The following is an 11,400-nucleotide window of genomic DNA, read 5'->3' as shown; positions in this document are numbered from 1 at the left end:
GGGAGGAAGCATGCAGGATTTATAAAAACACAAGTTGCATTACAAGAGATTCTCAGGATGTTTTGGTGCTGCTGTCACATAAAAAAAAGTCTGTTTTTCTCCATTTTTATGTGGTTTTCTTTGATGATTTGATGAGATTCTTCATGTGACAGCAGATTTTTTTTTCTTTATTCCTACATTCACAGTCACAGCGAGAGGCTGGGTCAGAACTACACCACAGCAACACACTGATATCCAGGTAAACATGACAAAAATATACCGTTCTTCAAAGTCCAGTGCTAATTATAGCCAGATTGTTAGGGTTTTTTTTTTCTTTTCTTGGCTAAATGGCCGCTTTTGTTATCACACTTCAATAACGACCATCACAAATCAACATTTTTTTTCTTTTAAATCAGACGACGAAATTGGTCCCATTATTGGTGTGTCTGGAATGGATTTGAAGAAAACAAGACGGTAAACAGAAGCAGGGGAAATAAAGCTGCTCGGATAAAAGCTTCGTCTTGACATTCTTAAGTGTTTCATAGATAGAAAGAGACAGAAGAAGAAAAAAAAACAGCCATGCCGATCACTCACAGTCTGCTCACACTATAAACTGTAACATTCCACCAAGAAAATACAATTTCATGGATTTTTTTTTTCTTCAAAACACACTAAAGTTTTCACACGAACACTGAATGCTTTGAGAGGAGGGGTGCAGTGGCAGTGTGTGGCCACTGGGCGGCAGTGTGGAGGCGTCCTGGCCTGTGTTCAGTGCAGCCTCTCCTCAGTGAGAGGGAGGTGGGGGGTGGGGGGGGGCTCCTCCGGCTCCTCGTGCACCAAACTGGAGGAGAGACTCTAAAGAACCGAGAGAGAAATAAAGATGAACAAAGATTTATGGATAAAGATTTCTCTTTGATTGAATTAAAAAAAAAAGATGTTTATTTTGTTCTGTTCTCCACCGTAGCTGCCTTGATGCCTTCATCTGTTTACAGTTTAGAGAGTGACCTTAATTTTCTGCCATGTGCTTCTTGTATTATTGTAATTAGTCAAACTGGCCTCATTAATCTCAGGAGGCGAAACATATCTGAGAGAAAAACAAACACCAAAAGGTCTGATTTCCTCCTTTCATCCTTCTAAAACACTGATTAATTTAACTTCTGAAATTAAAACATCTGCTCGCAAGTCACATTTCCACCGAGGTTCCAGGCTGTAAAAGCCACTGATGTTTTTTCAAAGGACCTCAAGCTGAGAAAAGGTTGTTAGATTTAAAGACTTCGGGGTTTTTCTTGTGCAGCTCGACTTGTTGCTGTACTCATCTTTTTTATTTTGATCATTCATTCAAGAAATGAATAGTCAGTTTTGGAAATTTTGCATCGTGGCTGAAATCCTGAACGAGACAGTGACAAAGCTTATGCATGTATGGAACAATCTGACATGCAATAAACTTACAGTGGCAGCATTTATTACTCTTTTATTTAAAAAAAAAAAAAAGGAAAATGTTCTGATTTTATTCAAGAAAATTTGTTTAAAGGCAGATTTTTGGGGGGCTTTAATTGTCAAACAATAACTAATAAAAGGATAAAAAACCTGCAACATCATTTCGAGCACTGATGTTTAGTGCTGCAATACCACTTTGCGCCACAGGAGGGTGTATTGAGTCATTAAAAGAGGGAGCGACAGCAGATGGTGGAAATAAATAAAAAAATCAAGAAAATCTCAGCTGCCAGAGCTCCAGAGGGAAAGCCTGGACGTTAGGGTGCCTCACTACCACTAGCGCTGGAAGGGGGGTGCTGCCGGGGCGCCACCGTGAGGCTATGTAAGAAACATTTCATTACCAAAGTGGCGGTGATAACATTAAAAATTGCTAAATCTATTGCATTTCTCTGAGCCACTCGTTAAGATGAGATAATGCGGTTAAACAATCTGTGCCTCCTTTAATTCATTTGGATTACATAAGTCATGTAATAGCTGCAGACATTCTAAGTTTCTGGCCACGGTGTTCGTCACGGGAATTCTGCTTTTCTGTTCGCCGTTTGCCGCTGGCTGTTCCATATGTTCATCTGTTCCTCGCTTGCTGTTGGTTTGTGGGACCTGTGTTCATCTGCTGATGTTTTTTTAATCTATCCTTACCGTCATGTCAGAGGTGGTGAGTTTTGGGGTTTAGACCCACCTGACTGTTTTTTTTTTCATCTTCAGCACCAAGGACAGTGCCTAAAATGGCAGCGATTTACTGCTGTGAAAGTGTTTTTGTTCTCCTCTGTTCTTGTCGTATAGTGAATTGCTACCGACCTCCTCATGGAGAAAAAATGTAATAGATTGTGAATTTGTTAGAACTTCTTAATGTTTATTTGAGTGTATCATGTGGCTTCCAGCCGGTAGCCTGAGTGGCGATGCGCAATCCAGCAGGGAACAAAATGCAAAGCCGTCACTCCTTCGTTCATTCAGCTGCCAGCCCCCTCTACTGAAGACACCTTACTGTGTTTTGCTCCTGCTCACTACCGCCACCCACTGGATGATAGAGTGACTCACTACTGCCACCCAGTGCACAGAAGCCATACTGCCTCAGGAAGGACTTATATGGAGTTATATGGTCAGGAAGGCATCTGTGATACTGAAAATCAGAAAATTACCATTCCTGCTGTTAGCTGGGAAGCTTTACGATGGAACAAGCCCGACCGTCTCTCACCTGGTTATAGGTGGACATCGAACACTCCTTCCTCCACCGACTCGATGTCCTCCTCGGCGATGACTGGCGGCGGCACAGAGACAAAGAGCAGACCGGTCAGTGCGAATGAAAAACGTGGATGACCTTCAGTCCCGTCTCGCCCACTACATCTGGCAGGCTGACATAAAATAGAGCCAGGCGGGACGCCGCTTGGGCTAACGTCGGATGAAAACACGGCCCCGGTGAGTCACCGGCCCTCCCCGCAGGGGTTCCCCGGTGCATTTCCATTGCAAATGGCTCTCGACTGTTAGAGAATCTCTCCAAATGTCAGAGCTACATATGTCTGGGGGAAGACAAAGGCGCAGAAAGCGCTGCGGCGCCTTGAAACTTGGCGTCCTGTGGGAAGAACGAGATCTTCACACTTAAAGGTGTGAAAAGAATTTCAGCCTTTTGAAAGTTTCCAAACTACGGCCAGAATGGACAGAAAGGCTTTACCCGTGTTCTGCAGGCTGGGCGGGGTGTTGGCGGGCGGCGGGAAGCTGTAGGACCGCGCCTGCAGCGCCGGCGGCGTCTCGTGGCTGATGCTCTTGGTCCTCTTGCGGCACTCCACGGCCAGGCGGCTCCGGCAGGCCTTGTGGCAGTTGACCCCGCAGGCTGCGTCGCGGCAGGCGTCCATGCGGAGGGAGAAGGACGACGGCAGGGACAGGTGGCGGGAGAGCAGGAGGGGCGGGCGGCGAGGGGAAGGCCGCAGGGACGGCAGGGAGAACCGCCGGGACAGGAGGCGGGACGGGAGGAAAGGGGAGGAGGAGGGGGGAGGGGACAGCGGGTCAGACAGAGGGACCGGCGCAAACAGGAAGACGGGGGCCAGCGGGAGCGCCAGCGGCGACAGGAACCTGCTCTGACACGCCATGCAGACACAGGCGCACTGGCACACACACACCGTGAGGCCCAGGGCGCCCGACAACAGCTCCCTGAGCTGGGGGGGGTCTGAGAGGGAGGGGCGGCGAGAAGACACAGGACATTTACACCACTGTCTGAGGCGGATGGGGGGGGGCCTCGAATAACACACACTGACGGGAAAGTCTCCGTGGAGAGTTAGCATGTTCTACCTGTGGCAGTTTAAGTAGGATTCAGAACTTTCAGGTTTGACACGATGTGAGAGCGATCCTGCTGTCATGTTGATTTAAAGTGAGATAAATAGACGGTTCTTCCAGTCTCGGCACCGTAAGTCAAACTGAAAGTGATGAATGACTCATCGATTGACTCTGTGAACCTGAAACTGGGTCGCTTTGACCTCAACTCCTATAAAGTGTGTGAAAAATGTTTGAAAATATCACAATTAATGTAGTTTTCCATCTCGTTCAGGGGAAATATTGTGGATTTTAAAACATCATGATATAATTGGTGTCTTTTTTTGTGTGGAAAAAGGGGAAAATAAAACTTTTAGATAAAGAAAAGATCAAAAGCATGAGAAATCATGTCGCACTAGGCGCAAAAAGCAGACGCTCACATCCTGAAGGGACACACACTAATGTTGCCTCAAGTTCTAATTCATAATAAATGAGGAAATTAGCTCAAATAAACGGCGGTCTCTGCGGGTATTAATACTTGATGACAGAAAATGTTGATTGGAATTAAAACTATCTCAGAAATTGAGTCTTTTTTGGGGATTAATGTGTTTTTAAATGACTGTGTGACTGTTCAGCTGGTCCAGATAGAGCCAGCACACACAGAAACACAGAAATCCCCAAATAAACCTCATTTATGTTGGGAGTTGATGTTGTGAGTTTTGCAACTTAATGGTTTCACTTCCTGTTGTGAGTACCGGCGCTGCGCCCTCTCGCCCCGCAGCACACTCCCAGCTGCCCCTGCTGCCGCGCCTCGGCGGGCGATTCGTTTCAATTACGCTCCCGCCGCTCCGCCCCCCCCCCCCGCCGGGGCGCGGCCGCACGGCGGTGACGGGGATGAACGGCCGCGGGGCTCGCTCATTGACTCCATCCACTCTCATTAATGGAACACGCCTGGAGCCGGCGGCCGGACTCACACACCCTGCTCCTTCACAGCAAAGTGGACGTCAGGGAGTGTGTGTTTCCACACAGAAACGCACTTTCATCGGACGGCGGCTGTTTAATCCCTTCCTAACTGACTGACTTTCTTTAACTTTAAGGCCGCAGCCGCCAAACTGCCACTCCTGCGGTTAATTAGCAAATTAGTCTGTGATCAGACGCCTTTGTTTTTTTGTTTGTTTTTCCTCACAGCACAAGGTGCGGAGTGCTGTGAAGGCAGCGAGAAACAACCTCAAAGGCCCGGAGGAGCATTAATTAGCCTTGTTGCCATGCAACTGGGATGTTTGATGAGGAAAGGCAGCGGCTCGGCGGACCTGAAAGCCCCGACAAACGAGGCGACGGGAGTAATGGAGCCGGGAGAGACGGCGGCTGATGGATGGAAGAACCTGAATGCGTCACGTTCTCCGAAGTGGCTCTGAATGTCTTTTAGAGAAACAGGCGGCGTCGGGCGGTACGACAGCTTTCAGGTCGGGTTATTCAGTATCGGTATTTAAAGGCGAGTCTGCAGGAGATGCGTTGAGCGTCTTCCAGTTGCATCCGCGTCGATGCAGCGTTTACGTTCGGTGGCGTCTCGGGGAAACGTTTGAGGTGAAAACGCATCGATTTTGCCTTTCAGAGAAGTTTCAAAAAGTTGTGTCCGCGGTTAAGTGTTGCCTTTTCACTGGAAAACGTGTGAATGTGGCCTCTGAAGGCATCTCACAACCTGCAGGGAGCCACTTACTTACCCTAATTTTGTTAAACCAATATAATCCTCACAAAACAGTCCTCCAGAGGAGGAGAACTCCCTGCTCGTCTGACTCAGTGAGAGAACGCAGAGCTGGAGGCGGGGAGCACACGCACGCACACACACACTCTGATATCAGATATGAGATCTCTGCCGGGGCCGAGCTGTAATCAATCAGGACTCCGGCAGATGGGAACCTTGCTCTTCATTTGCATTCCAGATCTGGCTCCGTTCCCAAAAAAAACCCCTCTTCTGCTTCGACATCTGGACGCCGGCATCTGCAGCTATTTAGAGAGCGCAACGCCTCGCCGATTATCACTGCTTACTTTAACGGCGGCGGCGCGGACCACCGGCGGCCCGTCCACTGAGGACCGCCGCCAGCCGGGCGAGTGTTTATGGAGCTAATGACCAGCAGGGGGAGGAGGAGGAGGAGGAGGAGGAGGAGGACTGTATGTACATTTGTGAAATGAAGCAGCTTCTTCAAACACTCGCCTCACTCCTGAGAGCCCTCCCGGTGTGTGTGTGTGTGTGTGTGTGTGTGTGTGTGTTGGTGAACAGGGCTTTCCTCTTGTCGACAGAGGCTGGAAAGAGGGCGGGGAACTGTTTGCCCTGGCTTGGATGACGTTTGCTTAAGCTCTCCTGAACCGGAGATGGTTATCTGGAGACGGTTCTGTGGACGGAGGGGAACCTACCTTTACACTTGTAGCCTTGCTTGTAGAATCCCCATATCTGCGAAGAGAAGAAGAGGGAAGGGCAGCTCATTAATTGTCATTTTTATTTCCTTTAACGGCACGCAAAGCTGGAAATGTCCTCTGATCTGACGGGTCACTATTTTTTGAAGAGCTTCAATATGTTCAGTATATTTTCAGCTCCAGTCGCACGATCGTCTTCGACACAGAGAAGTGGTGAAGTGGTAAATATTCATACACTGACACCGTTTCATCGCAGTGGGTATTTCACTTCCACTTCCCTTCCATTTCCTACATTAAGGAGATTAATTGGCGGCTCGTTAGCCTCCGTCCTGGACTCCAGGCCTGAATAAACTGAATATAGAGGATGAATTATGGAAGCTCGGGGTCATGCTTTAGCAGCATCCAGGTCTGTTATAGTGACATAATGTGTTGGTTTGGTTTTTCTTCATCATTTAGAGCTCAATATAACATATATATATATATATATATTTAGTAATAATGTAACTCGTTAAAGTGTATATACTATTCTTCAAGTTCAAACTCACTGCTCTTAGTTAAGAATAATCAAATTTATTGAATTTTTGTGATTTTAAATTGACTGATAAGGACACCATCAAAGACTGATTGGATTTTTTGCAAAAAAGTTCAAATTGATGTCTGATAGTGACTGTAAAAGTCCCATCAGTTTGGATAATTATTATTATTATTACTATTCGCCATCTTTTCGACAGACCGAAACATTGCAGTGAAGCCAAACACTGACTCCCACTGAAGCATGAACGCTTCAGGACCAATATCACTGATCTTTTATTCAGCCACACAAAGCAGTTCAGGAGTCATTTGCTCCATGATCAGACATTTCTGAGGACGTCCTCCAACAAAAAGCTGAGAGAAGTTTGAGTTTCTCTCTCAGACATGTAGAACCGGTGTCGCTGCTTTACTGAGCACATCAACAATGATGGTTTTTTAATGGATTTTGAATTTAACTGCCCCTAAATCCACTTTATTACTTAAAAAAAAAACGGATTTTCTACAATATTCTCCAACTTGTGTTGAACTGAAATGAATGGGCGCCGACGAAATAAGTAAAAACCAGGAGAGAGAGGGAGTTCATCTAAAAATTTATGCTTTGGAAAACGGTTTGCAGTAAAAGCCAAGGTACACACAATTAGCAATTTATGGGCTAAAACGTGTTGAAACACCCACCGGCTTCCTGTTTTACTGCCTCCCGGCGAGGCTGAGGGGGAAACGGGGCGAGGGGGGGAGAAAGAGGAGGTCGGCGGGACAGAAGGGGGGACGGAGGGGATGGAGGGGGGGGGGGGGGGGGGGGGGGGACATCAAGCGGGATGCAGCAGTGGGAGGGGAACAATGACATGAAAGAGCCGGCGTGGAGATCACACACCGCACTGCCACATCTGAGGAGGCACCAAACATCCTGACCTCTTCACACACACACGCACACACACACACACACACACACACACACACACACACACACACACACACACACACGGCCCGAGGCTCCACAACAAAGAGAAAGAACTCGCTTGAGCAACACGACTATCACCTGGGCCCTGCCTACACCGGCTGACCTTTGGAGCCTCGGCAGGCTGTGAAAACACACCGACTCGCTATTTTCACCGTTTTTTTGTTTGTTTGTTTTTTGTTTTGTTTTTTTGGCAGCGATGGGAAATGTGTCAGTCTGAGCAGCCGGTGGGACGACGGCGCCGAGTGTTTTCAGGGGTTTTGCTTTGGAAGAACAGGCCGCTGGGTGTGAACGAGGGCGAACGCTGAGCTGTGTGCGATCCCATCGGGGTCGAGACATCTTCAGAACGGAGGGCACGGAAAACAGCCCAAACAGGACGAGCATCCTTGAAACTGTTTTTGTTATCGCTTCGCTAACGTTCGCTTTGCAGAGTTTGTGGCAGAACTGCCGTCCTCCGACATCTCCTGTGCTGTTCGCAGCTCGTTTCTGACGTTTCTTTTTTTTTTTCCTGCAGCGGCAGTTCTTGGCTCTCCTGGAAGGTTTGGATTTAGATCCAGACTCAGAGTTTTGACTCAAATCCAGTTTTCTGAAACTACTCAACACACCTTTCTCTAAAATGAGACTCTAATCGACAGATCTATTTGCTATTTTGTGTTGTTTTTTTTTTTTCAGTCAAAGAAGTGTGATAGGCAGAAAAGCAGCCCTAGGGCATGATGATACCTCCGCCATGCTTTACAGTAGGTTTCTTTAATGCATTGCCAAAAAGCCCCATTTTCACAACAATTATTGAAGTTTAAAAAACTTCAAGTTTAAAAATGCTTTTTTTGTTTCAGTAAACTTTTGTGGTCCTGGATGTTGGAGTCCTGACTGGTTTGGTGTTTTCTGTATGTTACAGGCTGTAAGTCGCACTGTTCCAGCTCAGCAGGAGGCTTTCTTATGTCCTGCCTGCTGTTATTTATACCCACATTCTTCTTTCAATGATATTTTTATTTCTTTTACATCTAGGAAGCATCTGAATACTGAATACTAGGATGATAGATGATAAATTACCCTGCAATCTTTACAGTTCGGTACTTCTAATGCTGCAAATTCACCTTCATTCAGGCGACATGAGCTCTAAAATTCCCTATCTTAGATTTGTCTGGTTGCTTTTTATGAAAACTTCTTCGATATGTTAAAATACAGCATGCAGCCTTTTTTAAAAATCGAATCTAATCAGATCTCATGTTTAAGCTTCCAAACTTTATAGCTGTGAAAAAAGAAATCACATATCTTCCTGTCGGAATGACAAAAAAGAGCAAGAGAGTAAAAATTACGCTTTTGGAAAAGTTTCCGTTTGCTGAATTCACATGGATCTTTCTCAGTAATGGGTTTAAAATGAGGCGATAGAAAGTTTCCCGAGGACACGGTGACATTTCAACCATTACCAGGATTGCAAAAAAAAAAAGAAAAGAAAAGAAAAGAAACAGAGAGAACGACTGTATTGTGGCTTCATCACTTTCTAACGGCCTCCTCTCCAAAGCTGGAGCGGGTAAATTGTGTGTTTTTAGCTATTGTTTAGGATTTTAATAAACGTTAGCAGCCTGAATCTGAAGCTTCTGTGGATTCCTGCTCAATTATTGTTCTTTCATGAATGAAATGCGCTGCGTCTCCCCCCTGCTTTACTTCACTGCTCTGCTCTGTGTGCTTTCAGAGAATCTAATGAGCCTCCCTCTCCAGGAATAAGTCTTTCTTTGAGCTTTACTTTTGATTAACTCCACGAACGCTGGTATTTATTCTATACGTGCGCGTCAGATGTGATCCTGCAGCCGGCAGCCAATTAGGACGACTGGAAAAAATCGATTACAGCAGACCCACCGGTGTCTCAGACCGCCGATAATTAGCACATTTTGTCAGCCGTTCTTCGAGAAACAACACCACCAGCTCGAGAAAGAGTTTATCGTCTCTGCTAAAAGACAACTGACTGGATTTATGCATGAGATACAGTCCGGTCATTAGCCGTATTTAAAAGGGTGGTTCCTGCTTCATGATAAATATCTACAGTTCCAGAAAAGCTCGGGACAGAGCGGAATCACCACGAATAAGGAGTGTGTGAAGTGAAGAAACCGGAGGGCTGAACCGGAGCAAACCTCACTACATCGGGCAAAATATTGGGTCTGTTGGGTCACTCTGTCCCAGTGATGCCAGATTAAAACGTTCCGGTCCACTGTGTGGGAAGCAACAATTACATCTAAAAGCAGAAGAACGCGGAGTCAGGAGCTAATTATCCACGCCATACAGCATCAAGTGGAAGTTCCCGATCCGAGAGAAGGATTACACACAGCTCGATACTTCAACACGGGTTCATAAACACACCATAATCCACCATTTTAGCTAATTCAAGCACCTTGGTTTGTTGCGCTGTTTGTTTGTCTCTGCGTGACAGAGAGCTGAACTCTTCCTTATGCTTACTCCAGAGCCACTTTGCCTCTAAAAGATTGATTTTTCCACTAATTTAAGTTGCTAACCTGTTTAGCATTGATCTTTCCCAACAGAATTGCTTTCCTTGCTGTGTCTCTGGATGCAGAGAGACAGCCCAGAAAGGATTTGTGACGGCAATAATCTGCGAAAAGTCCTCTAATTGACAGTTTGGCAGCACCGTGGGGTCTTGAAAACAAACTGGGAATCCCCCGGGTTCCTATTCTGTCCTGCACATTTTGATAAACTGGACAGACGTGCATGCAGCACCATGTAAAAAAAAACAAAAGAGCTCCGAGCTTCCAGATGAAGTTACGCCGCAAAACGCTTAGAAAAACCCATCCAGGCTAAAGGAGAGCATGATGAGGACCGTTTTCACACAGAAGCCAAGAGGAAGAGTACAAACACACACACACACACACACACACACACACAGAGAAGTACAGATATCTTCCCAATCCTCATCTTTCCCTGCTGCTTCTCTGCAGAGCGGATTGGAAATGCCAGCGTCTCCCGGAGGACACGGCTGTGTTAATAAAAGCCCACACAAACAGCGCGCGCCGCGCTCGTCTGTTGAGCGGCGTGTCGGGCGCGTGCAGCGCCGGAGAATAAATGGCACGTCCGGGTCAATACGAGCGCTCCGCTCCTCGTCTCATTACAGCTGACTGGCTGTCTGAATAACACACGGCTGCTTCCCCTGACTTTTGGGAATGCTCAGGCCTCACACACACACACACACACACACACAGAGGCAGAAGAACAGATGCAACTGTTATCATCTTGCCCAATTACCTTCTTCCCATATTTCCCAGAATGCACCTTGAGCGTCTGTAGCTGGCAGTAATTGGCGCTGCCCTGACCTGACAGGAGGAGCCTCGGAGAAATGCGCCGTCACGCGCCGCCGAGGCTCATAATCAAGCGCGGACATTCTGCGCGGCGACGAGGCGGCGGGCGATCGGCGGGACCGACACAGAACACACCCCCGACCTTCTTAGAACCGCGGAACTCACTATCGATCGATACGAACAGAAGCAGAACATCAATGCATCTGATAGCCAGTCAAGAAAAGATCAATGTTTTGTTCAGAAGGGTTTATGCATCATGCAGCGACGGCGCTGCGCTGTAAAAATCTGAAACACTTCGCGCTGCGTTCGCCGGCTCCTCTGTTGGGTCGGGTCTAAGAAAGTGTGTGTTGCCATGATGAGACGTTTGGATCAGTTCATCCCACACCGTTTGATCACAATCCTGACTCAAAGTATTTATTTATTTATTTAACATTTATTTATATAAAATATGAAAACTGATATAGGGTTAAACCTGTTAAAAAAAAA

The 11,400-nt window shown here is 46.7% G+C and overlaps 1 protein-coding gene across 3 annotated transcripts in view; it reads right to left on the bottom strand.

The window, feature by feature from the left end:
* Positions 1-227: 227 nt before the first annotated feature.
* LOC115383963 (RAS guanyl-releasing protein 2) overlaps positions 228-11,400 on the bottom strand; it is a 40,272-nt gene continuing 29,099 nt past the window's right edge. For all 3 annotated transcript variants that reach the window (XM_030086215.1, XM_030086206.1, XM_030086198.1), the window contains exons 14-17: positions 6,127-6,163; positions 3,140-3,298; positions 2,666-2,728; positions 228-834 (exon numbers count right to left, since the gene is read on the bottom strand). In XM_030086215.1, coding sequence (XP_029942075.1) covers positions 2,670-2,728; positions 3,140-3,298; positions 6,127-6,163 — 255 coding nt within the window. In that variant the 3' untranslated portion in view covers positions 228-834; positions 2,666-2,669. The remainder of the gene's footprint in view (positions 835-2,665; positions 2,729-3,139; positions 3,299-6,126; positions 6,164-11,400) is intronic.

The sequence above is a fragment of the Salarias fasciatus genome, chromosome 3 (genome assembly GCF_902148845.1).
Source record: "Salarias fasciatus chromosome 3, fSalaFa1.1, whole genome shotgun sequence".
NCBI classification, from domain to species: Eukaryota; Metazoa; Chordata; class Actinopteri; order Blenniiformes; family Blenniidae; genus Salarias; species Salarias fasciatus.
This window is presented reverse-complemented; position numbering and strand designations above follow the sequence as displayed.